The sequence below is a fragment of the Xenopus laevis genome, chromosome 1S, assembly GCF_017654675.1.
Source record: "Xenopus laevis strain J_2021 chromosome 1S, Xenopus_laevis_v10.1, whole genome shotgun sequence".
NCBI lineage: Eukaryota > Metazoa > Chordata > Amphibia > Anura > Pipidae > Xenopus > Xenopus laevis.
In genome coordinates this window covers 84,129,828-84,157,276 of record NC_054372.1, presented here as the reverse complement: position 1 = coordinate 84,157,276, position 27,449 = coordinate 84,129,828, and the positions used below count along the sequence as shown (strand labels likewise).

Sequence of the window (27,449 nt, the reverse complement as noted above, 5' to 3'; positions counted from 1 at the left end):
TAGAATAAAAGGGAAAAAGATGATAACCCTAAAATGTAATTAGCTTTAAGGTAATTTATAACTGGACTCTTGAGACAGACAAACAAATTTATATGATTATTATAATCTCTGCGCATATTAAGTTAATGTAATTTTTGTTAGTCTCTTGGAGTTAATCAGGACATATAAATCCTTAGTTAGATAAGTATTACATTATAATTACGGTCAATGCAACCGGGCTGTTTTTTGTGGATGTGAAATTAGAGACAAAAATTTATTTAGAATCTAGTGATTCTAAGCATGTTTGTCTTATTTTCTCAAACTTTGTTCCTCTTTCTTCCAGGTCAGCGATTTGACATGAAGTACATGAACTTCCGTGTCAAAGCCTGTAATAAAGCAGTTAGTGGAGATTTCTCAGAACCTGTCACACTGGAGACGCCAGGTATTTATTGCTACATGATGATTTGGGTGGTGTGGTTTTATGATCACTAGCGGGCCCTGTGGAAATGTTATATGCTAAAGCGATCCAATCTTTATTAAAGGGATACTGTCATGTTTTTTCAAAACACATTAGTTAACAATGCTGCTCCAGCAGAATTCTGCACTAAAATCTGTTTCTCAAAAGAGCAAACAGATTTTTGTAATATTTAATTCTGAAATCTGACATGGGGCTAGACATATTGTCAGTTTCCCAGCTTTTTGGCGTTAGTCTTAGCCTCAGCCGCAATGCAGTCTTCATTTCCTTTCTTTGCCTTCGAGATTGCTGTTTTACAACATTTATTATAGTATTTATATTCATTAAATGCAGTTTCTGTCCCAACAGACTTGTAGTTTTAAAATATCTTTCTCTTCCTATTAATTGTGTAGCCACGGAAATCACAGATACGTTTATTATATATAATAAACATATTAGTATGAATATTGTAACCCTTAAAGGGATACTGTCATGGGAAAACATGCATCAGTTAATAGTGCTGCTCCAGCAGAATTCTGCACTGAAATCCATGTTTCAAAAGAGCAAACAGATTTTTTTATGTTTAATTTTGAAATCTTACATGGGGCTAGACATATTGTCAGTTTCCCAGCTGCTCCCAGTCATGTGACTTGTGCTCTGATAAACTTCAGTCGCTTTTTACTGCTGTACTGCAAGTTGGAGTGATATCACCCCCTCCCTTCCCCCCCACCCCAGCAGCCTGACAACAGAACAATGAGAAGGTAACCAGATAACAGCTCCCTGGTAGATCTAAGAACAGCACCTAGTAAAAAGCCAAGTCCCACTGAGACACATTTAGTATATACAACAGCCTGCCAGAAAGTAGTTCCATCCTAAAGTGCTGGCTCTTTCTGAAAGCACATGACTCAGGCAAAATGAAATGGCTGCCTACACATCCATATTTATCTAATTTATTTGTTCTTCAGCTCTTTAGATTGAAACTTAAACGACTCTCTGGTTGCTGACTATAATAACTAGGAAATAGGTTTTAATGGCAGTTTGAAAGATTAGTAAACAGACCCTAAAAATAAACAATTGTAATATAAATCTAGGCCCATAATGTAATTTCCAGTCACAGGGATCACTGATGCCCACTGTCTTTTATCATTTCAGTTACAGGTTGTATAGAGGCAGAATGATAAGCCATATAATTACAAAATATAAAATTGCTTATTGTCTTTAAATGCATGCAATGCAATCAATCAATGCACGCCATTATAAAGTTAAGAAGTGGAGGTAGAAGTACTCTTCTACCTTCGATATAATGTCAATTAGGAAAATAATATCTCTGGAGGATCGAAGCCCCAATAAGGATGACTTCCCCAGTAGTAGACCCAGTGCTACTATGGTTGGGTCAGATATAGTATGTAGGGAATGCATTATGACATGCTTGGTATTAAATATGAGAATAAGTGAACCACTCTTCAGCTGAGGCTTGTGTCTTTATTTAGTTGTGTCTCCTTTTGTTTATTAAAGTAAAACTCCACTTTTAAAATTAACTGATTCACATATCTCTGAAAAACCATGCAATGAAATTATATAGCTAGCTTTCAGCAGTGTCAAAATGTACAAACATACTGATTTCCACTTCAATTACATTTATCATTTTAAAACTACTACAAAACCTATATTGAATGTTAACAATTTGTTAGCATTATACATTCTTTTATTCTGCATCTCTAACCTCCATTTATTATGACATTCTTGTTTCCTGCTAGCTTTTTGCTTCCAGCTTGATGCTGGGAGCGCTCACCAGAACTTGCGAGTGGAAGAGAGTAATGTAGAATGGGATGCTACAGGTGGCAAAGTGCAGGATATGAAAATCAGAGAGAAGGATGGAAGGGGCAGAGGGGCTTCTCCCTGCAATTCTCCTGCAAGGTACGGGTTTATATATTCACAGTCTCATTACTATAATACATTAAACACATATTTATGGCAATTTTACACATGGGGATGTCAGGCTCCTATTTCTACAACAGTTCTTCTGAAAGCCACTGTTTAGGCACTTGTCGGGAAATTCTGTCTGAGGCAGTCTGCTTTTTAAGCAATCACCTTAGGGGTGAATTCTAGCATTTTGTGGTTGCTTCTTGAGCTACAAAAAGCCATAAGTGCCAAAGCATGGAAATCTACCTTTGGCAATGTCACCATAACCTACTATAAACCCAACACCTGTGGCATTATCTTTGCCACTTCCTTCATACTAGTATCCCACATACTGTACATCCTTTATTATGGCATATATCATGGAGAACTCAACTACAGTTGTATAATAGGCTGAAAAGATACTTTTACAAATAATATATGCAGAGAAAACTTAATGTATTTATAGTTAATATGAGATGTGTTGTGAATATACACCTGACAAATTGAAGTGAACTTTGTCTTTCAGCTAGGTAAATAGTTCACAATGCAAATAGAAGCTTACATGGTTGTTTTACAGTGTACAATGCAGAGTAATAACTTACATAAGATTATGCATAAAAGCAGACAAAGTCCACAGGAAATTACATTAAGGGGCCTATTTCGATTTTTTTCAGGTCGAGTTTTTTAAAGGAGAAAAACTCTAACTTTTAGAGTAAAAAAACTAGAATTTTTTGAGATTTATTATATTCCAAAGCTGCTAAAAATCAGAATCCAAAAAAAAAAAAAATACTCCTGGTATAAAACCTGTTTGAATCACGTATAAGTCGATGGCAGATGCCCCTTTAGCAATTTGAAAATATTTCTTGCCTTCATGATCTTTTGAGCCAGTTTTCAAAAGTTCAATAATCCTAAAAGGTTATGTTTTTTGGGCTTCAAATCGAAAAAGTTGCACAATTCGATTTGACACACTATTTTGTTGTGACTTTTTCCCACATGTGCTTTTTTCCATTCTAATTTATTGGTAAATTAAAGGCATTTGGGTTTGGTAATTGTTTGCACAACATGTTTCGAGCATATCAGCTCTTTATCAAGTGTACCCAGATTGTCAAGGGCACCCAGACACATACCCCAGTCCATGAATATTAACCCTAGTACCTGCAACTTTCCAATGTTTTCTTAAATAATAAAGTATAGTATAGTAGTAGCAAAACATCAGAAATTTTTTTAAAGTGGGCTATACCCCAAGAAATGTAATACTTGTACTTGATACTAACATCGCTGTATTAATCCATTTTGGTGGCAAAACAATCCTGTTTGGTTCATTTAATGTTAAAATTACAAAATGACTCCTTATCTCGAAAACAACAGGTCCCAGCAAAGTTCAGCAGGCACCTGCTGCAGGAGTTATAGCCAGAAGTGCAGAAAATATATACATAATGCTTTTAATAGCAATGCAATTTACTATAAAAACTATAAAACTACTGAAAAAGTTTAATGAATGTATAACTTGCTTAGCTTGCTTTCATTATACAAAATAGTTTTTAATGTAAAGGTCCCATCTATGTTATTGATTCCTAAGTCATAGGTATTGCTAAATAATGGTAGAATTTAGGCACGTGACAGGGAAGCTGAACAGGATTTTCTCTGCTTTTTATCCGCAAAGCAGAATTCAAACAGTGTGACAAATAAAAGTATGCTCTGATTCACCAGTTTAACACAAAAAGGACCTTCAATCCTGTCGGTCTACATAAGGGTCTCCTCTAACACAAAGAAAGTAAAGCACAGTACCTTAGAGCTCACAGCTCCTTTTACCCTGCATCAGCTCTTCAGAGAGTCTCCTTTCTCTATCCAGCCAGTATCCAGACTGAGGCACCAGACTTCCCCAAAACACGAGCCAGCTGATTCTAATTATGGTTAGCCTGGAGCCCTTCACTATGTGTGTAAGTGAGAAACCTAGGAGCAATGTGTACCCCATTTACTATTTTCCCGGCCTGCACTTTACACAATGGGGCAAATTCACTAAGCCGCGAAGCGCCGAACGCTAGTGTTAATTCGATAGCGTTGGGCATTTTCGCTACTGCGCAAATTCACTAACGAACGCTGGCGTAGTTTCGCTAGTGTTACTTCGCAACCTTACGCCAGGCGGATTTTCGCTAGCGACGAAACTACGCAAATTCACTAACTTGTGCAGTGTACTGAACGCTACCTTTTACGCTAGACTTCCTTCGCCACCTCAGACCTGGCGAAGCGCAATAGAGTAGATAGGGATTGTTTAAAAAAAAGTCAATTTTTTTTCTAAGTCCCAAAAAACGCTGGCGTGTTTTCTACATGATGGCTGATAGGCTGAAAAAGATCGAAATTTTTTTATTATGACATTCTCGTTTCCTGCTAGCTTTTTGCTTCCAGCTTGATGCTGGGAGCGCTCACCAGAACTTGCGAGTGGAAGAGAGTAATGTAGAATGGGATGCTACAGGTGGCAAAGTGCAGGATATGAAAATCAGAGAGAAGGATGGAAGGGGCAGAGGGGCTTCTCCCTGCAATTCTCCTGCAAGGTACGGGTTTATATATTCACAGTCTCATTACTATAATACATTAAACACATATTTATGGCAATTTTACACATGGGGATGTCAGGCTCCTATTTCTACAACAGTACTTCTGAAAGCCACTGTTTAGGCACTTGTCGGGAAATTCTGTCTGAGGCAGTCTGCTTTTTAAGCAATCACCTTAGGGGTGAATTCTAGCATTTTGTGGTTGCTTCTTGAGCTACAAAAAGCCATAAGTGCCAAAGCATGGAAATCTACCTTTGGCAATGTCACCATAACCTACTATAAACCCAACACCTGTGGCATTATCTTTGCCACTTCCTTCATACTAGTATCCCACATACTGTACATCCTTTATTATGGCATATATCATGGAGAACTCAACTACAGTTGTATAATAGGCTGAAAAGATACTTTTACAAATAATATATGCAGAGAAAACTTAATGTATTTATAGTTAATATGAGATGTGTTGTGAATATACACCTGACAAATTGAAGTGAACTTTGTCTTTCAGCTAGGTAAAGAGTTCACAATGCAAATAGAAGCTTACATGGTTGTTTTACAGTGTACAATGCAGAGTAATAACTTACATAAGATTATGCATAAAAGCAGACAAAGTCCACAGGAAATTACATTAAGGGGCCTATTTCGATTTTTTTCAGGTCGAGTTTTTTAAAGGAGAAAAACTCTAACTTTTAGAGTAAAAAAACTTGAATTTTTTGAGATTTATTATATTCCAAAGCTGCTAAAAATCAGAATCCAAAAAATTTCCTGGGCCCCCTGGGCTGCACCCACCGCAAGCCCCACCTACAGGTCCGCCCTCCCCACCACACAGTAAAAAAACAAAAAAAATATAGGTGGCTAGGGTTCCCACATGTTAATAAAAAATAAAAAGATATTGGTGGTCAGGGCCCCCCTTAAAAAAAAAAAACATTTGTGGCCAGGGCCCCCCCCATTAAAAAATATTGGTGGCTAGGACCCCACATGAGAAAAAAAAATTGGTGGTCAGGCCCCCCACATTATAAGAAAATTGGTGGCCAGGGCCCCTTAAATGTCCATGCCTTCACTAAGTCAGCAGCTCTCAGAAAGATGGGGGGTCCGGCTAATCAAGTAAGTGTGGCGTGGCCGGGCCCCCCTTACCCTCGGGGCCCCCTACAATTCTCCCCCCTGTCCCCCCCTGATGGCTGCCCTGACAATAAGTATTCAGAGTATCAACAGCATGCAACACAGTCTCAAAACAGAAATCATGCAGCATTGCAGGAGACTAAGGGAAGGTATCTAGACAGTATCTAGACAGCAGTATCTTTGTATATGGAAAAAAGGTTTTCGATAATCGTATTTTTATTGTATTGATTGATGTATTTGTTGTAGCTATGCCCAGAAAAGGGCTATTGTTTTAATATGCTAACACTGTATTATTTTAATATAATGCAGCGTTAGCATGTACATTTTTAAAAAAAAAATCTAAAAAAAAATCACTTTACAACATTACTGGTCCTTAGACCTATTACTTTCTTTTCTTTTTTTTTTTTTTGCATACATGCAAAACAAAAATTTCTTTTTAAATCTTTATCTTCCTCACTATCTTGACAGGTCTGTTCAGTCACCGAAGAGAATGCCTTCAGCACGAGTTGGAAGAGACAGGTTCACTGCAGAGTCCTATACTGTACTTGGTAATACTCTGAAGAATATTATTTACATTCAAATCCTGATGTTTTGTGAGAGTTTATCCAAGAGTTTGCTTATTTCATTTTGCCTTTCTATCTTTTGGCAGGAGATACTCTAATTGATGGAGGAGAGTGTTATTGGGAGGTGCGCTTTGACAAGGACAGCAAAGCCTTTGCAGTTGGGGTGACTTACCGTAGTCTGGGCAAGTTTGACCAATTAGGGAAGACTTCGGCATCTTGGTGTCTCCATCTTAACAACTGGCTGCAGGTGACATTTGCCGCTAAACATGGAAACAAGGCCAGAATTTTGGATGCTGCTATACCAAATAGGATTGGGTTACACTGCAATTATGATGAAGGTACTTTGCCTCTTTGTGGAGGATTTGTTGTTTTGGAACTGCATTCAACTTTACAAAGTGTAAAGCAAAATGTACTAAGCCTTAAAAATTATGGGGCAAATTTATCAAAATGTGAAATTTATCTATTCAATCCTATTTTATGTTTAGAATTGTATTTATCAATCACCATTTGATAAATATGTTTTTTCTGTGGTGAGTTCTAATCTCACACTTTGAAATATCACCCCTATGACTTTCTCACACTTTGATATATCACCCTTATGACTTTGTAAAGAGAAATCTGGGGATTCACAATCTTAATCATAAATGATTCATGATTAGGTTTCCTGTCTTTCTACAATGCAACCAACAAGCAACTTCTGCACACTTTCCGGATGAAGTTTACACAACCAGTTTTGCCTGCATTTATGGTAAGGCTTTTAGAAATTACAGTAGTGTGATTACATTTTAGTTTTATTAGGAGAAACTGATTAATATTTACAGTTAGAAGAAACATAAACCAGAAATGGAATCATAAAATATGAGATCTCAACATTAACAGAACTAGGTGAGATTTTCCTTAGGGAGATGATAGCTTCAGTAGAGTAGATTCACTAGTAGTTGTATTGTTGTTAATTCCTTTCTATCAACCAACAGGTATGGTGTGGAAATTTTTCAGTAAATACTGGACTCCAGGTTCCCAGCTGTGTGAAAAGCCTTCAGAAAAGGAATAGTGCCACCAGCAGCTCAAGCACAAGCCTCACCTGATTTCATCTTTCTACCTGCATCCTTCATTCCCCACCTAGATCTTTCCTGGTAGTTTACTTAACAAGGCTTAAACCCCATCCAGTATTATAAGGGGCCTATTAAAAATGACTATATCAACTAAAAACTATGTTGGCTTTTACAACAGATATTTCATAATATCTTCTGCTCCTATAGGGGATGGATGGACAATGCGCTAGTTGTGGCATTCTGCTCATAATGCCTTAAAATAAATACTAATTACATGCAGTATGTCTATAATGTTAGATTGCTTCTTTGTATAAACTCTATGTGTTATTTCTCAACATTTATAATCTCATGCCCAAAAACTAACGTGATCCATTTTAGGCTAATGCCATTAGCCTCAAGGTGCCAAAACTTCTATTTACTCAGTTGAAGTTATTTTGCTGTTGTTTGTGTGTGTACTTGTATTAATTGTTCATCAGTAATTATGGGGCCCCATACTACTACATTAGCAGTGTCCTACTATTATTAACCTATGTTGGTGGGCCATGCTATCAAGAAAAATATATGAAGAATTTCACCGGCACACAAGAGATGCATTTAGCAGGGCAAGCCCTTGCAATTTTATTTAATGCAATGTGCCACATTGCATTAAATAAAATTGCAAGGAGAGAAAAATGGGCAACTATGGGAAAAAAAGACCCTTGTATGCACAACCCCTGATCCATCCCAGCGATCCCCAATTATGCTAAAACTCAGTCTATAACTCACACAAACCCCACTCAATCCTGCACAATCGCTGTCCTTTTTGCAACTCTCAATCATGCTTTTACATCTTGGGACCCCACTCTGCCATGGGGCCCAGACCTGCAGTACCTTTTGCATTTGCCCCTGATGATGGTCCTGCTTCTCACTACTGATATACTACAGACACTCTTTACTCTTCTACCACTCTGTTTTTCAAGTTTAAGGTAATCTGTACCCCATTTTCCATGGTGCTTTTGCATTATTTAACCACATTATGCAGCTAATAATGTCCAAAGATGAGCCTTCCAGCTTGGTAAAGTCTGTTCTGGATCGCTGTTAGTCAAAAAACAATTACAGTTAAAAGAGGAGCTGTTTTTAGAGCCAATAAGGCTGAGCTGAGTGCTCAGCTGTCAACTTTAGTAGTCCAGTTACAATTAGTCCTTTTCTATGAATCCAATAGCAATCAATCAATTTGCTGTCTTCGTATTTGCAATTTTCTTTTTAGTTCCTCACCCAGACCTGAAATGAAGGATATGGTATGAGATGACAGGACAGTCTATAAATAAGACTTTTCAAGGACAAATACAGGTACAAGGTAGAAAGAATTAAAATTCTGAAGGCATTATACTATATTTAAAGTGGTGGTTCACCTTATTACAGTTTAGACACAAATAGATTTAAATCATATTTGCAATTTACTTTGATAAAAAAAAAATCAATAGTTTTCAAAATTGCTACCTGCAAGTGTAGTGCTGCACAAAGCCTCTTCTCTGTTAAAGGAAGGATACTCACATTGGAGGGAAGTGCATGCAGCAATCGCTACTGGACACGCCCCTTCTCAGGCCATTTCTGCTATTCGTTGATCCTATTGGCTGAATTGCCCCAGTCAGATCACAGACAATAAATTGAACATACTAAGTAGTGATCTATGCCTATACTTCCTTCACTCTTACTGCAGTTTTGTAACATCATTCTGATGTGGACAGGACCTTATACACCTAGGGTGTTGGCGATCCCACTGGCTTCGGCAGATCCATGCAGCACTACCTTTGCAGGGAGCTATTTTGAAAAAGATCGATTTTTTTCAAAATAAATATGATTTAAGTGTTAGTGTTTATATTTCAAAACTGTAATAAATGTGAACCACCCCTTAGAATATCACTGACTGTAAAGATTTTATTGATATTCTATCAAATCAAAGGTGAACTACATTTTGTACAACAGGGTATTGTGAAAGATATTGGTTGAATGTTATAGATAGACCCATTGTAAGAAGCTTTTTAATTTGTCTTAAAAGCCATGCAAAATTCATTTGAATTTGGTCTTATTAATATGTCTATTTATAGCCTGCACCTGAATGTTAACTCTGACCCTTGCAACAAAAAACAGATCAAGACTTTAGTTTTATTGTTTATCTAATTTAAATTCATACTTTTAGTATGATCGAGATATCAGTATTCTTAGGTAAAATATACTTATGTCTTTTTTTTCCACTGAAAAATGCAAGGTCATATTTTAACTAATGATGCAGCCTTGCTCACATATGCAGCTTTACTATTGAAAAGCAAATCATCTACACACTGTCTCTTCTGACATAGTCTGTTATTGTTTTATATGTAAAAGCCTGCAATTTAAATCCACCCAATATATTATTGGTTCTTCTCTAGTCTAGCACAGAGGTCCCCATCCTATTTTACTTGGGAGCCATAATCAGTTGTAAAAAAAAAGTTGGGGAGCAACACAAACATAATAAAAAGTTCCTGGGGCTGTGATTGGCTATTTGGTAGTCCCTATGTGGACTGACAGCCTACAGGAAGCTCTGTTTAGCAGTACATCTGGTTTTATGCAATCAAATCTTGCCTCCAAGTCCAGAATTCAAAAATAAGCACATACTGGGCCACTGGGTGCAAAGGCTTGGTGAGCAATATGTTGCTCACAAGCCACAGGTTGGGGATTACTAGTCTAGCCAGTGGCAGATGTGTACACTACAATCACAATGCCATTGACTGCTTTACATAGATCTAAAAGGTTAAAGGGATCCTGTCATCAGAAAACATGTTTTTTTCGAAACACATCAGTTAATTGTGCTACTCCAGCAGAATTCTGCACTGAACTCCATTTCTCAAAAGAGCAAACAGATTTTGATATATTCAATTAAGAAATCTGACATGGGGCTAGACATTTTGTCAATTTCCCAGCTGCCCCTGGTCATGTGACTTGTGCCTGCACTTAAGGAGAGAAATGCTTTCTGGCAGGCTGCTGTTTTTCCTTCTCAATGTAACTGAATGTGTCTCAGTGGGACATGGGTTTTTACTATTGAGTGTTGTTCTTAGATCTACCAGGCAGCTGTTATCTTGTGTTAGGGAGCTGCTATCTGGTTACCTTCCCATTGTTCTTTTGTTTGGCTGCTGGGGGGAAAAGGGAGGGGGGTTGATATCACTCCAACTTGCAGTACAGCAGTAAAGAGTGATTGAAGTTTATCAGAGCACAAGTCACTGACTTGTGGCAGCTGGGAAATTGACAATATGTCTAGCCCCATGTCAGATTTTAAAATTGAATATAAAAAAATCTGTTTGCTCTTATGAGAAATGGATAACAGTTTCCCATGACATTATCCCTTTAAACTTGATGGATGTGTGACTTTTTCAACCTAACTTACTATGTTAATATATAAAGATATTAGAGTCATATGTAAGCATTTGGGCACAAGAATATTGAGAGATGTAACAAGAGAACTCTGTAACTGCCCTCAGGTCCCTATGTGTTCTGAACTGCTCTTTGAGAGTTATTTGATTAGACACAAAAGAATTATGGGGTTCCAGTGATATAACACAGCAGCACATGGATGGCAGAGAAAAGAACGTGTGGCTGAGCTAGTATGTGAGTAAGGGAAGAGAATGAGATACAATACCTGAGCTTGTGACTGGTCTGGGATTTCTTGGCCCATTAGGTACTGAGAAGGAAGAAAACAAGGTTAATTTATAAAATGCAGAAAATGCCTGGCTGCCAGTTGTCTCAGAGCATCTGTACACAGCAGGGAGCTTGCCATTTTAAAATCAACATGGATTGAGAAGTACTGCAGCTGAGTAGTGACTTTAGTAAAAGATTATGGCAGCTGATGTCATAGTGGCGTTTTTGTGGGTAGTGAAACTATGGTTTGGGGCAAAATGTTGTTGTTTTGCATTTGTAATACACTATGCAGGCTAAAACTGTTAAGATGATGTCACCTCTGATTGAAATCCATTGTTTTTCTCCTTGATCTGGGTTCTCATATTCATCTTCTGGTAGAGGATCTCGTGGAAGAGGAGGAGGTGAATTATGTAAGGAGGAGGTTTTTGTGCTTCCTGTGAGTGGATAAATGTTAGTAACTATCTGTGTTGTTTGTGCAGAGTACAAAGGTAGGTGACATCAATGATAAAGTGATATAGTGTAATGGTAGTTGAAAGGGAGATCTAACCTGGGGAGTCTTGGGCATATCGCATGGTAACCACTCCATCTTCATTGTTCTGTTCAAAAATTGCTGCACATAAAATGAAAAAAAAAAGATATACCTGTATCAAGGGTTACATTATTTGTAGTTAAGGGTTACATTATTTGAAACTTAATTTCAATATGGGCCACCATTTTGACAGTAATCAATATCCAGTTAATAAGTTCTGTAATAATAATGTGTTAAAAAAAAATTACAATGAACCTACCAATTTTTTTCTCGTATTCACAGATCTTTACAAAGGGTTTCAGGGTTTTGTTCGAGCTATTCACAAAATGACTTATAACATGCACGATCGACGAGCAAACGACCTAGATCAAGAGATATCAAATATTAATTTATTTTTTATTAATAACCGAGAAAGTGTGCATGTACATACAGGTATGGGCCCTGTTATCCAAAATGCTGGGGTTTTCTGAATAATGGATCTTTTTGTAATTTGGATCTTCATACCTGAAGTCTACTAGAATATCATATAAACTTTAAATAAACCCAATAGGCTGGTTTTGCTTCCAACAAGGATTAATTATATCATAGCTTTGTTATTACAGAGAAAAAGAAAATTATTTTAAAAAATGGGTCTATGGGAGACAGCCTATACGTAATTTGGAGCTTTCTGGATAACGGGTTTCTCGGATAACGGATCCAATACCTGTAGTAAAGTATTATCACTGTTAATTGGTACAGGTATAAGATCAGAGCGTTTGGGACCTTGGGTTTTCCAGATAAAAGATCTTTCTGTAACTTGGATGACCATATCTTACGTCTGCTAAAAATCATTTAAACATTTAATAACCCCAATAGAATTGTTTTGCCACCAACATGGATTGAGGTACTGCTTAAGTTTTAAAGAGAAAAAAATAAATATTTTGTAAGATTTGAATACTCTTAAAATGGACAGTATGGGAAATGGCCTTCCCGTAATTCAGAGTTTTCTAAATAATGTATTTCTGGATGAGGGATCCCATACCTGTACATTAAGGGGCTGATTTATCAAAATGTGAGAGTAGAGTTTGCCAAGAAAAACTCACCCACTTTCTATTCATTCCTAAGGGATTTGTAAGAGTGTATTTATCAAATTGTGAACTCCATTGATAAATACACTTTTAAAAATCCCATAGGAATGAATAGAAAGTGGATGAGCTTTTCTTTGGCAAACTCTCTCACGTTTTGATAAATCTGCCTCTAAATGATAAAAGACCGCTAAATCAATATTTTTAAAACCTGAGCTCATGTAAATAAAAACGATCCGACCGCCTGTTCCCGTTCGCTAGGATCCGATTGTTGGGCCCTAGGGCCCATGATTGGATCAGCCCGATATTGCCCACCTCAAGGTGGGCATATCGGAGAGAGATCCGCTTGTTTGCCGACATCGCCAAACGAGCGGATCTCTCCGTGTATGGCCACCTTAATATTTTCATTTTAAGAGATGTTTGGTGGTACAGATACATAAGTATTTCACCACTGGTGTCATTCTTTTCTCTTTGATACAATGCAGAATATATGTAAAGCAAATCAATCTAACTTCTATTTACACTTGCCAATAACTGACTGCTATATTTTCTTGTGTCATTTGTTCAATATTTTTCTTCACTTTTCCTGCTAGTACTATCATAGAATTAGAATATAGAAATGTTGCTTACCTTGGGATCCACCTGAATAACATATGCCTCTTGCTCCTGTATCACACGATAATGCTTAAATACATCCTTGCTGTAACAAAGCAACAGTTTTATTATCAACTCCAACAACTTCATATTAGTTAAATATATACTTGGAGTGGTCCTCTAAGCACTTACTATTTACTGTGCATTCATTTTCTCTTTTTAGTGGTTTATGATATAGTAGCAACTTTGGATCATATGCTGCTATGCATGTTTTCAGCTCCACAGCATTCTTTGAATGCCCAGAGTATCAGCAACCCATACCTGCCTGTGCTCTTTCTTTACAGTTTTCCCTTGGGTTGCTGACTCTCAGTTGATCCAAAAGTCTAGTATTAGCAGTTTAAAAATGCAGATATCTTAGAAACCACTAAAAATAGAAATGTATGTACTGTATACAAATGTGCTCATGTAAGAGCACTGAGTAAGTTTTAGTCAACTCCTTTTTTTGGTTTAGAGCATGTTGTGAACATTATGCTAAAGTTAGTGCTACTAAACTACATAAACTACTATCTCCACTATTAAAAGGGGTTGTTCATATTTGATATAACTTTTGGTAAGAGATTGAGATACAATTGGTTGTCATTTTTTATCATTTGTGGTTTTTGAGTTCTTTAGCTTTTTATTTAGCAGCTCTCCAGTTTGCAATTTCAGCAATCTGGTTGCTAGGGTACATATTATTTTAGCAATTCTGTATGTATTTGAATAAAAGAGTGGAATATAAATAGGAGATGGCCTAAATAAAAAGAAGAGAAATAGAAGAGCAATAACAATAAATCTGTAGCCTCACAAAGCTTTTGCTTTAAAGGAGAAAAGTATCATCTCGCACTTGGGGGGCCAAATGTTAGGCAGCCCCAAGTGATTGTATTTACTTACCTGAAACCCCGGGCCGGTGTTCCTATCAGCAGAAAACGGCACCATCCCGGATTATTCCAGCGAGCACCACGGAGTGCTTCTATTCCGGCTTCTTCTTTCTTCAGATTTTCCATGGCAGATGAATGCGCAGTAGAACAAAATAGCCGACTTTTTAGTTAAAGTTTGGCTCTTCGATCGACTGCGCATGCGCAGCCACACGAAGAAAGAGGAACATGGAAGAGGATCAATCTGTGGTGCTCACTGGAAGAACCTTGGGCTGGTGCAGTTTTCTGCTGATAGGAGCACTGGCCCCGGGTTTCAGGTAAGTAAATACAATCACTTGGGGTGCCTAACATTTGATACCCCTAAGTGCAAGACAACTTTTCTTCTCCTTTAAGGTGGGATTCAGTTATCTACCTTTAAAAGCTGGATAGAGTCAGAAGGTTGTAAGAAATAATGAAACTATAAAAAAATAAATAATGAAGAGAAATTGAAAGGTTGCTTAGAACTGACCATAGTAAAAGTTAACTTAAAGGTGAACCACCTCTTTAACAGGCTATGGGACACCACATCTATCAGCTTTTATCGACTCATAATTTTCATCTGTCCACCATTCTACATCACACATGTACAGAGTACATAATACAGAGTACATACATAAAATCTTTATGTGTACATCCCACATTATAATGCATTTCAAAAGGTTTCTTTAACCTGTTATTGAATAAAGTAGCATGATACAATGTAGATACAAAGCAAGATACAATGTAGCAAGGATCATCAAAAATAAAATACTGTAAGGATGCAAAAAATACCAAATCTCTAAATACAAAAACTTCCAAGATATCCAGGATATATAAGTTGCTCGTGTTCAAGACACTATACTCCATTGCATTTTTCATTCTTTAAAGGGGTTGTTCACCTTCCAAACACTTTTTTCAATTCAGTTGTTTTTAGATTGTTCCCCAGAAATAAAGACTTTTTTCAATTACTTTCCAATATTTATTTTTTAAGTTTATTCCAAAATCTAAGTTTAAAGGTGTGTGTCTCTGGTGTTTGAGTCTGGCAGCTCAGTAATTCAGCGCAGACTCTAAACCAGGGATCCCCAACCTTTTGAACCTGTGAGCAACATTCAGAAGTAAAAGGAGTTGGGGAGCAACACAAGCATGATAAATGTTCTTCGGGTGCCAAATAAGTACTAAGATTGGCCATTTGGTAGCCCCTATGTAGATTATAAACCTACCATAAGGCTCTGTTTAGCAGTGCACCTGGTTTTTAAACAACCAAAACTTGCCTCCAAGCCTGGAATTCAAAAATAAGTACCTGCATTGAGGCCACTGGGAGCAACATCCAAGGGGTTGGAGAGCAACATGTTGCTCATGAGCTACTGGTTGGGGATCACTGCTCTAAACTGTTACAATTTTGCAACATTGAGTTGATACATTTCTCAGCAGCAATTGTTTCAATTCTAACAGCTGCCTGTAATGAAACCAAGAGATTCTGCTCAGCAGGGACAAAGATAAGAAATGTATCAACTAAATGTATCCATTTAGAACAGTTTACGGGATTGGCGACCACACCCCACCCTGCCAGAGCTGCTTCAGAAGGAGAGAAATGACACTTTACACTTCAATATTAGAAAAACCGTCACACATAGAAAATAGAAAGTCATTGGAAAAAGTCGTTATTTCTGGTGATCTATCTGAAAACAATTAGTTGTTTGAAGGTGAACAACCCCTTTAAGTTTCTCACTATTGCATTTATGTAACGTTTCCTGAAAAAATGTGACTACAGTATGACCAGTATGTTAGTATTACCTGTGATATTTCTGACAGGTGCTTACAGACAGACTCTTCTGGTTTACTCCAGGTCGCAGTAAAAGGTTGCCACATTCAGGGTTTTGCATCAGTAAACTCTCTGCTTCCATCCGGGACACATTATAGAAACAGCTGCAGTAAATGCAGAGCAAAGGTTCAAGCATGAGTAGGGAAATAGAGCTGATTAGTGGATCATCTGCTACACTAAGGGGGTTATTTACAAACTTTTTCTGGTTGGAGTTTTAAGGGAAAAACAATTTTTTTGTAGAAAAAACCCTCAAATTTCTCAAGATCTATTAAACCCAGAGGCTCCATCTCAAACCTATGATTTCGGATTTTTTCACGATATAATTGTCTTTTCCTGCACCAGATTTCGAGTTATTTTATTGATAAATAAGGTAAAAATGTGGATGGGAGTTTGGTCTAAGTTACCCCCCTGTGAACATTTAACTCACCTGGGAGTTTCATTTGCTTCTGCCTCTTTTTTCTTTTTTCTCTCCATTTCTTTCTCCAATGCTTCCTTTAAAGTAAGAAGAGGACCAGGAAGCAGGCATAGCGATCCTGGGATCCTTAACTGCAGGAAAAACACAGTTATGTCAGTAAATTTATCTTAAGAGTGGGACAAGGAGAGCTTCAATGTGTCCATTATACAGGGCAACCAAAAATATCCAATGAAAGAGGGGGAATTAATAGATTGGCTGTTAGATGGTTTAACAGCAATGAAGATTTGAAAATTAGAGATAAGATATGTTTGTGTTAGGCGAGGCTTGTTAGATATAAATATCTAAATAATGAAAGGGGTTGATATAAAATATTTTTTTGTAATGGTATTTGTACCTCTGCTATGGTGATAATAAATGCGCGCCACATTTCCCGGCTCTCTAATGACTCCGCCTGTAACCAGAGTAGAAGATTTATACGTAATTATAAATATGTCAGATAGGCTTATCTTATACTGATTTAGCGTATTTCAAACTGTTGGATAAGACAACTCATTAAATGGTAAAATGACTTTCATAAGACATGGTTGTATGATATGTTTTAAAAAAAAAAATAATCTGAAAACACCTGAAACTATTACCAGCCTAAAAAGTGAATTCAGAAGGGTCAGAAGTAGTGGGGTACCCCACTATTCAGTTTTGAGCAGATCAATAGTATTTAACAATTTACATATATATCTAAATTCTGTCCAAAGAATCAGATATAAAGAATCTGTTACATTTTGGCCACCTTTGGTACAATGATGATACAGATAGACTAAAATACTGTATAATATAAAAAAAAAAAAAAATACTTCATCTAAGCTAGTATCTATAAAAATGCTTATGTCACAAAGGGAGATCAGCAGTGTTTCTTTGTACAGAATCTAGCAAGAAATAAGTTTCTTAGCTTTTCCACAGGTGCACCCAAAATAACCATTCATGGCTTGGCATAGCAATTCTGCCTAAAGTAATTAAAGAACTAATCAGTGCTGCTAAATACAGGTAACCATATATCAAATTAAGGACAGTGACTCAAAATTGTTGTTGATAACAGGGCATCTGTTGACTAAATATATTATCCCCAACCAAAGGTGTGGGCTAATAGAGCCTGCACTCCAGTTGGAATTGAATTGCCTGCCACCACCGCTAGGCCACACATACCCTTGCACATGTTGGGGCAAATGTGCATAATGAGTAAATGGCGCAACTTGCTCATAATGAGAACATGAATAACGTCAGAAGCACATGTGCTCCGAATGACATGGCCACTCGCACCGGGAGTAATCCCTAATAAAAGGGATGAAACCACTCATCAGCCTCTGACCCTTGCTCCAAGAGACCTAGAACCAGCATAAACTATCACTACCCGTAAGAAATTAATATATGTTGGTCAAAGGGCATAAAAATGGGAGGACCCTTGCCTATCTGGCCAAAATAAATAACCCCCCAACAATGATTGCTAGAATAAAAGTTGCACAGGGCAAATTTGCAACAGATGTAGAAAATATTGCAGAGGTCTTTGCTAAGTACCAAGAGGACCAGGGTTGCCACCTAGCCAGTATTATACTGGCCTGGCCGGTAAAATGATGGTTGATCCCAATGTTATTAATAGGGAAAAAGATAAATATATAGGAAGGCCGGTATTTTTTTCCAGAAAAGGAGGCAACCCTAATGAGGACCTCTATACCACCCGCATCTCCTACACGCAAGCAGAGTTAGAGCAATTCCTAAAGTACATTAAATTCCCTAATTTAAGCCCAGATGAAACCTCTTATCTAGATGGTTCCATAACCCTAGGGGAAGTAAGGGACGCTATCGGTAGTCTCTGTCCCGGGAAAACTCCGGGACCAGATGGACTACCGGCATCTTGGTACAAGCACCTTAGTGATGGACTGGCTTCCAAATTACATGCTATGCTGTTAGAGGCAAAAGAAACGGGCTCACTCCCATAATCCCTTTATTCTGCTACGATAATACTTAATACTTAATACTCAAGGATGGGAAAGACCCAGAGTCTTTCAAACCAACCCATATCCTTGATCAATACAGATGTTAAAATCTAGGCAAAAATCCTGGCCCATCAATTGAATGAAGTGATAACCACAATAATACATCCAGTACGGCAATTAACCCTGTAGAAAATTATACTGCCACATGCAAATCGATAACACAAATATTGGCACCAGAACCATGGCATCTCTAGATGCGACCAAAGCATTTGATTCTGTTGAGTGGCCATATTTGTGAAAAGTTTTGGAGGATTTTGGAATAGGCATTAATTTTAAAACGTGGGTCTAATTGTTATACCAATCCCCAATTGCCCACATACAGGCTAATAACTCCCTTTCCAGGGCGTTCCCCCTTTCTCGTGGAACCAGACAGGGTTGCCCCCTCTCCCCCTTGCTATTTGCTCTGGCAATAGAGCCACTGGCATTGATGATTTGCCAATCTCCCAGGGTTGTAGGGCTTAAATATGGAAGGCTGGAGGAGAAGATAGGGGGGTCAGCAACCTTTACTATCAAAAGAGCCATTTTGGCCCCTCTTCCACTAAAGAAAAATAGTCTGGAGCCGCAAAATATAAAACAGATTATAAACTTTTAAAAGTTTTAACCTTTTTTCAATTTTAACTGTTACAACAACAGAATACAACAAACAGAAGTGCAGTGTGTATGTGTAGGCCTACTTTGAAATAAATTAAACACCGAATAGCCCTATTAAATGCTAATGTTCTCATCTGTGTAATGTAAATTCTGTTTCTGAAGTTCATTGCTGATCTTCCCTCTATTGTTTTGAGTTTGTGACTGAGGTAAGGACCATGATGAATCGTCTTGCTGCGGCTCGGTCTTGCCTGTCACTCCTGGGACGTCTATACAGCCCTCGCATGTGCTGGCGGCTTTCTGAGTGTGCGACTGCGGTTAGCTAACTGTTAACTTACCCCGGTCACACACTCAAGCAGCCGCCATCAGGTGAGAGGGCTGTATAGCCGACCTGATAGGCAAAGCTGCAAGACCGAGCCACAGCAAGCGGGATGAAGAGCCGCATGAGGCTCTGGAGCCTCAGGTTGCCTACCCCTGCCCTACACCATGTGCTACACTTGACAGGCCAAATGGGCAGGTTTAGTGGGCTTATAATAAATAAAAATAAATCCACTCTCTTTTATCTTGAGGCACCGCTCTCGGAAGGGGATATTCAAGGGCTAAAATGGATGACAAGGTTTAAGTACTTAGGAATAACTGATGAATATGTTAATAAAAATGTTGAACCAAATGTTTAAAACCAAAATGGGAGCAACTTCCACTTTCCCTTTGTGGTAGAATAGATTTATTCAAAATTATTTACTTACCCAAATTTATGTATGTAATGCAGCATTCTCCTATATGGCTTTCACCACAAATAGATGCTATACTGTTCCTATTTATATGGGCCCAAAAGACTCCTAGGGTTAGCAGACAGAGGCTAATGGCCCCCCCCCAGGACAATGTGCATAATTGGTTCAACCCGGACCCCGAAAACACTCTCACCACAATACATGCCACTGTGACAGGCTCTCTGGAAGCACTAAGGAATGTCCCAAGTAGGAAAACAAAAGAACACCCCTGAACTACCGCCCATACTGGCAATCCCACAAAAAATATGGGCACTAGCCCTCAAAATAACTGCCAAATCTACTCCTCACCAAACACTCCATTATGGAGAAACTCCAACCTGGAAAACTTTCTAAAACTAGCAGATTTCCACTACTGGCCTGGTGTGGGAGTCCAGGATTTAAAAGACTTATTAATGGACGACACCTTTCCCACCCTGTCCCAGCTCAGGATAAAATGAAATCAACCCACAGTTCAGATGTACCGATATCTTCAATAGCGCCATGCATTTATATCCCAATTTGGGTCCCTAACACTATGACCCCACCTTACTAGGTTTGGGACCCAACCCCATAAAAAAGTTAATCTCCGATTTATACAAATCCCTCATTTCCAGCATAGGCAAACTTTTTGACAAAGTTAAAAGTAAATGGATAAGGGACATGCCCCATCTCGATGACTAAATGTGGGCAGAGGCAATAGAAGGTGTTAATGAGCACTTAATCTCCACCAGAGACAAAATGGTGCAATACAAGATTATGCACAGGACATATATTACCCCTACAAGATTAAAAGTGATGGGTAGAAACCCCAATGCAGCGTGCCCCAAATTTCCAGATGCTGGATTTTTTCACTTATTGTGGAAATGCCCAATTGTACATAATTACTGGACGGAAGTAGTTAAGTATCTCAACAAACAAGTTTTATTACCTCCAGAAGTGTGCTTACTGGGCCTAGTGGATGATGCGGTCCCCTTGAACAAAACAACGCTACTAAAAACACTATACTTTTATGCCAAAAAGCATGTTGCTATGAAATGGATGAGCCTCCAACCACAAAAACTTCAGAATTGGGTGCAGTTAATAAATAGCAAACTGACATCAAATTAACCTATATAGCCAGATGGTGCCCTCAAAAATTTGAGAAGGGCTGGGACCCCTGGCTGGAGGTCAATCCAGAAGCAGTTCACTAAATCTGGCAGCACCAAATACTGCATTAGATGCCAATCCCTATTGATCCTCCCATTGACTCTCTTTAATATGTCACAATTTGATTATTGCTCCTCGCAAATTATTGTAATATGGTGTAATATAAAATCTTAATTGCATGTGGTCACGGACATGCATGCTTATGTGCATGTTTTGTTGTGTTTGAAAAGCAAAAATAAAAACCATTTTAAAAATAAATTGTGACAAACTCATAAAAAGGAGATCAGAACACCTTTTCAAAGCACTAATAATGCACCTTTATTGGTGCAGATAAGCTTGGAGTAGCATATCTTTCATATCATGGGCCTGCTGTAAATCCAGACACATTCAGCAGCTTCATAAAAACCATTTAAAAAATAAATTGTGACAGACTCATAAAAAGTAGATCAGAACACATTTTCAAAGCACTAATAATGGCCCTTTATTGGTGCAGATAAGCTTGGAGTAGCATATCTTTCATATCATGGGCCTGCTGTAAATCCATACACATTGAGCAGCTTCATATATTAAGTAAATTATTTATTACTCAGTTATCTATGGATCTTTAGTTCCCCTTTGAACACTTAGCATGATCTATTGTTCTGTTTTAGTCACAGACAAGCAATGCCTGCTGAAACCAGAATGACAAGTTATGCTTTGGAAAACACTGTACTTTTCATCAGCGATGATGGGAAATATGTTAAATGCGTAACTGACATTTTCCTTTGCAACTGAATTTTCAAAGTTTTTTCCTTATTGCTAAAGGAGACAAAGGCAAAAGATTAGGGCACATTGGTCATTCATATAAAAGAAAAAGAGTCAATTAATATTTTGTGGTTTATCATATGCTATGATTTAGGAAATACATCACCACGTATACCTTGTGCAAATAATGTTTACATCTTTTTACAAATAGCATTAAATATTAATTTTCATTTTTACCAATTTTTTGGCAGAATTTGGAGAAATATGTCCACAGTAGCAGTTTTGCATTATTATTGCAGCAAACAGCAACTTTGGTGTAATGCCATGATTGGAAAAGCAGGCAATTTCACTCACAACTCATTCTTTATTTCAATAGAAGAAAACATTTGTCTTCAGATCTTATTTCATACTTAAACTGTAGTTACATTTTCCTGCATATAATTTGGAGAACTGCACAAGACCTTAATTGATATCTGCTTTAAAATCAGCTTCTGCAGAAACTTCACAATTTTATGTGTTTCCTTTTGCATAGATTCAAACCATTATAAAAAAGACTCCATACCAGCCATAGAGCTGGTGAAAGGAAACTTTCATATGGATTGGCTGGAAACAATAAAGAACAAAGAACTTCACATAGATATCAACAATATCTCCAACATAATCTCCAACATAAATCTCCATCAGTCCTATCCAGCATACTATGTGCTATGACATCATTGCGACATAATACAATGGTAATAGAAGGTAGCGAAACCTAAAATCACAAATCCATATAAAATGCAATAAGTAAGAAGATCACCCCCAGGAGCCACTGCAACAGGTGACTTAATGCTTACATTGCTGGAGTGTATTATCAATATTTTGTGTATTATTATAATTATTGTAATTGGAATACACTATAAAGGTATTCCCTGTCATAGTAAAGATAAGTTATTGTTCTGAATTTCATTTGTTATAAATCAAAGATTTAATTATACTATAAAAATGAAGAAAAGTTCCCAGTATGTTTGTAATTCATTCACTAATATTGCTTGTTGATGTACTATATCACTGATATGCTGTGGCTGCAGTTCCCATAAGGCAGCGGCCCCCAACCTTTTATATCCACGAGCCACATTCAAATGTAAAATGAGTTGGGAAGCAACACAAGCATGAACAAAGTTCCTGGGGATGCTAAATACAGTATGTGATTGGCTGAAGGACTCTTTTTGGACAGGCAGCCTACAGGAGGTTCTGTTTGGAAGTACTTTTTATACAACCAAAACTTATTCACAAGCCAGAAATTAAAAAATAAGTGCATGCTCTGAGGCCACTGGGAGCAACATCCAGTGGGTTGGTGAGCAACATATTGCTCACGAGCCACTAGTTGAGGATCACTGCCCTAAGGGCATCATTTAGTCATGTGAATATTGTACCCTGTAACAATCTGTACACTGTACATTTCCTGGACTGTTTTCATATCTCTATTCCTCTTTCATTGATGGTTAATATCCAAGTAGTAGCTTAGTGTTTGCATGAAAAACACTCACCTTTAGCTGTACTACTCTTCCTTTCAGGCACAAGGTGAACTGGTTTTCTGATGAAGACTTGCCACCAGACTCCTTCAGAGATATATAGTTTTCCAAACTGATGACATCAACACTCTGAAAACATCAAAAATATCAGATATTACAAGTGCAAGTTTGTTCCATCCAGTACAGGACTGATTACTATACAATAGGCTAAAATGTTTAGACAAGTGCCAGTGTTAGTATAAATCTATTACAAGGCAGCCATTTCTGTACACTAAGCCCAGAACTGCATTAGCTAGGTTTACACAGACCTAAAACCTAAGCAAAAAGTTTTTGTCAACACAAATTATTCTTTACTAATTAAATTAATGCATTTCTCCTGCTAAGTGAGACAGTCTGATAGTCTGGGTTTTAAAATGATTTGGAATCACAAGGGTAAAATAGGAATGTGTATTTTGCAACACCTAAAGGTTCAGATGATCCGCAATTAGGTACAATGTCAATGTGTGTCAGATTAGTTGATTTAGTTAGTGGCAAAAATGTGGATGTTTTTTTAGAAGGCAAGAATATTTGTATTTATGAAATTGAATTATTAAAAAATGAATTAAGTAACTGATTTATTAAGATATAAAAGATTTCTTGTCTTCGGGGTTCTTATGCTTAATCTCTTTTGATTTACCACTGAAAGGGTTTTGCAAAGGCTGGATGGACTTTCATAGTATCTCTGTAGCTGGATAGTGCATCCCTACCCTCTCTCAGCCTACTATTCACAATGAACATGGACAATAATAGTTTCCTATTCATCCTCTGTATTTGTAAAATAAAGAGTACATGTACCCGCAAATCCTTGTGATTGGAGTAGAAGCAAAGAGAGTTTCCTAGAATTCCAGCCCAAACCTTCGTAAATACCTGAAACGAATGCATGGTAAATGGGTTAAAATACTGAGATTTGGTCAGATAAATGTAATTTGAGGAAAATGAGGCATTAGCCCCATGCTGCACTCGGATCCATTGCATCGGCTTGGGTGCAGACACACATGGAGGATTTTGGTGCCGAAAAATACACGTTTGCATTTCAACACCAAAATCCACCACATGTGTCTGAAACGTGAGAGTTTGCATTTCAACAATAAAATCCGTGTCTGCACCCGGGGCGACACAATTCGGGCGAAGATTAGGAAGGGAGGAGATAGCAGCTTAGGGGGCCAATTCTCAGCCCGGACACAGGGAAAAACCTGGTGAGTCCCGGCTCTCATGGGCTCGGACCAGACCCCTCCCCCGATCTGTCGGCCCCCAAAAATAACAATTTGCTGTGCCGTGCACCGGCATTCGCACTATGCGCCTTGGGCCCCGGAGGTTTGTTACCCGGTGGGCACCTAATGTCCAGTCCGACCCTGCAAATAGAACATGAGCCTTACAGATGTGCTTGAATGAGTTTTAATTCAATGTTCAATCCAATGTTAAGACTGTGTAAACCTTAATACCGCACTGAATGAAAACTGAAAGTACCATAATAGACTAAAGGAGAATTAAAGCTTAACTAAAGAATGAGGGTATAAATGTTGCACATTATGTTTTGAGCTTTTGCAGCAGCCCAAGGCAACCACAGCCGGGAAGATATGTGTCACTGAAGATGCCCCAGTAGCTCCCCATCTTATTCTCTGCTGATTCAGTGCACATGCTCTGTGCTGCTGTCAGTTACAGAGTTTAGGGACCCACTCAAAATATATAGTATGCATAGAATATAAATATTACAATATAAGGGTGATTAATAATTAATACAGATAAATACTATATGGCAGCACAGAGACCAATGCAACTAGCACTAGAATTTAATAATCAGCCATGTAGCATCAGGTTATATTACAGACAAACATCATTTTCTGCTTGATAATTTGCAACAACCCCTAAGCTTAGTTTCTCAACAGCTGCTCAGAGTCCACTGAGCATGTGAGTGTCGCAGAAGATGGTGACTCCCTGTGATCATTGCTGCTATTGAGAAGCTGGAACTTTAGGCTGGTGCAAAATGTGCATTATTTTATTTTTTAAGGTTTGGTTCTCCTTTAAAGAAAATTAGTGTCATACAGTTTTGAGGGAGAACAATAAGAGTAGCCAAGGTAAAGAACTGAAAAGTTAAGCACAACAGATTACTGCCCTCAACATACTAAGAAAAGTGATCACTGCAAACATAATTTGACATTGGACAGAATAAGTTAAGAGAGCAAAATTCTTCGTTTTAAATGTTGCCTGGCTCTTTGAGTGTCATTTAAAGGAATATGATTTATGGAGCAATCATTATAAGTGTAATAGTTTCATTTTAAGTTTGATTGAGAAATCAGTAAATGCTTTTTAGATGCATGATAGTAAACGTTACTAAAACATTTTACTTACCTTGTCATTTTTGTCTTTTTTAGAAAGATATTCTTCATAGTAATGTTCTGGAGCAGGTGTCTTTGCTCGGGACATGGCTGGTAACAGATGAACAGGTTGCAGGTAAAATTTCTTGACTGTAACAACTGCACTCAGGTACTATCTGCTTTACAGGAAGCTGGGTGTTGTCTTACATTCCAGTAATTTTTCTAAAGAGGGAGGTGAAACAACAGGAAGTTTAACTACCTTAATGCCAGAATGTATATTGTAAAAAAAATATTTTTGATTTAGATAAACATTAAAGTACAATACAAGTCATTTTTATGCTTAACATTGCATAATTCACATAAAGCGATATATGTACTATGTATACAGAACTGCATTTTGTTGAAATCACAGAATTTTCACTGGCTACAGATTGGCTATATCTCCTCTCAATACAAAATTGAAGACAGACAGAAAATCACTTTGTGTTGTGCTTAAAGTGTATCTAACTGTAATGCAATTATGGGTCTGCAAATCCCATGCAAAACTCATTAAAGTAATTAAAAAAATGTCATTATACCCCCTCCCACCTTTCCTGGTGCTTAAACAGGCATACTCTAACAACATTTTTGGTCCGTTCTCACTTCTCATTTATTGTTCTCTGTGGTGAAAAATATATTTTATGTGCCTAAAACACATAAAGGTCCTCAGTGATATTAAATTCTGCTTTTGTAGTCATCCTGTATTACTGTAATTTGATAGTGGTCATATTTTGACTCCCTGTACTGCAGTAAAGTATTTATTAGATTGTTATGACCAGCACTTATTTACTACTCTATATGATATTACTAATAAAAATGATTGACAAAAATTGTTAATGATTAAAATGGCACAGATCCATTGAGGTCCAACCAGTGTGATTCATCAGACCTTTACATCAATACATTTCATAATCATTGCACGCATTACCTCCTAATTCACAGCTACATTAGGATCTAGGGCTACAGTTCATGTACTGTTAGGAGCTGATTGTAACAGTTATTATCAGCCCAATACAGTGATTTGGTTTCCCAGTATATTAATTTGTCTAGATGCCGCATACCAATCTCTCTCTTGTGCAATTAAGAGTTAATTAGCATGTGGGAAAAAACTGTACTAGGTATAATAAAAAAAGACAACCTTTAGACTTGAGAATTCCCCAGAGAGAGAAAAAACACACTGTACTTCCTGCATGCTTGTAGATAAATTATAACTAACAGGATACTGTATATAGAGTATATAGAGCTGGCAAAGTTCTTGAGCAAGGTTAAGATTTTCAAATAGGTGCCAATGTTTGCTCAGTTAAATAGTACACATACTGTTCAAACTTAATTTCAATACAATAATATATCCCTGTAACATATAAGGTTATTGAAAAGCAGTTATGTGGCACCATTTGCAAAACAGAGTATCAAGAGGTGCTGCTAAAATAAAATGATGTGAAAATGACATGTGCAAAATTCTTTAGGAACAAGTGTGCTGCAGCGATTAACACAGGCCACTGTAGGAACCCTGGAGTTACAGAGGTGGTAGTAACTCAAGGATTCCTTTGTCACTAGGTGTACTGCATTCAGTTACATAGTAAGTAACATAGTAAGTAAGGTTGAAAAAAGACAC

General features: G+C 37.6%; 2 protein-coding genes across 2 annotated transcripts; one reads left to right on the top strand and one right to left on the bottom strand.

Moving 5' to 3' along the window:
- The first annotated feature begins 19 nt into the window (after positions 1-19).
- fsd1.S (fibronectin type III and SPRY domain containing 1 S homeolog) lies at positions 20-7,623 on the top strand. Its single transcript, XM_041578241.1, has 8 exons — positions 20-35; positions 323-421; positions 2,191-2,350; positions 4,046-4,248; positions 4,728-4,887; positions 6,478-6,557; positions 6,659-6,910; positions 7,547-7,623. Exons 1-8 carry the CDS (start codon positions 20-22, stop codon positions 7,621-7,623), a joined length of 1,047 nt encoding a protein of 348 aa, XP_041434175.1.
- LOC108706811 (signal-transducing adaptor protein 2) lies at positions 7,343-25,977 on the bottom strand. Its single transcript, XM_018243537.2, has 12 exons — positions 25,830-25,977; positions 24,276-24,347; positions 23,457-23,570; positions 17,026-17,082; positions 16,644-16,762; positions 16,189-16,320; positions 13,499-13,568; positions 12,064-12,166; positions 11,823-11,885; positions 11,593-11,709; positions 11,277-11,318; positions 7,343-8,884 (listed from the first exon to the last, which is right to left on the bottom strand). The coding sequence occupies exons 1-12, from the start codon at positions 25,902-25,904 to the stop codon at positions 8,829-8,831; spliced, it is 1,020 nt and encodes a 339-aa protein (XP_018099026.1). The 5' UTR covers positions 25,905-25,977; the 3' UTR covers positions 7,343-8,828.
- Between the last annotated feature and the right edge of the window lie 1,472 nt (positions 25,978-27,449).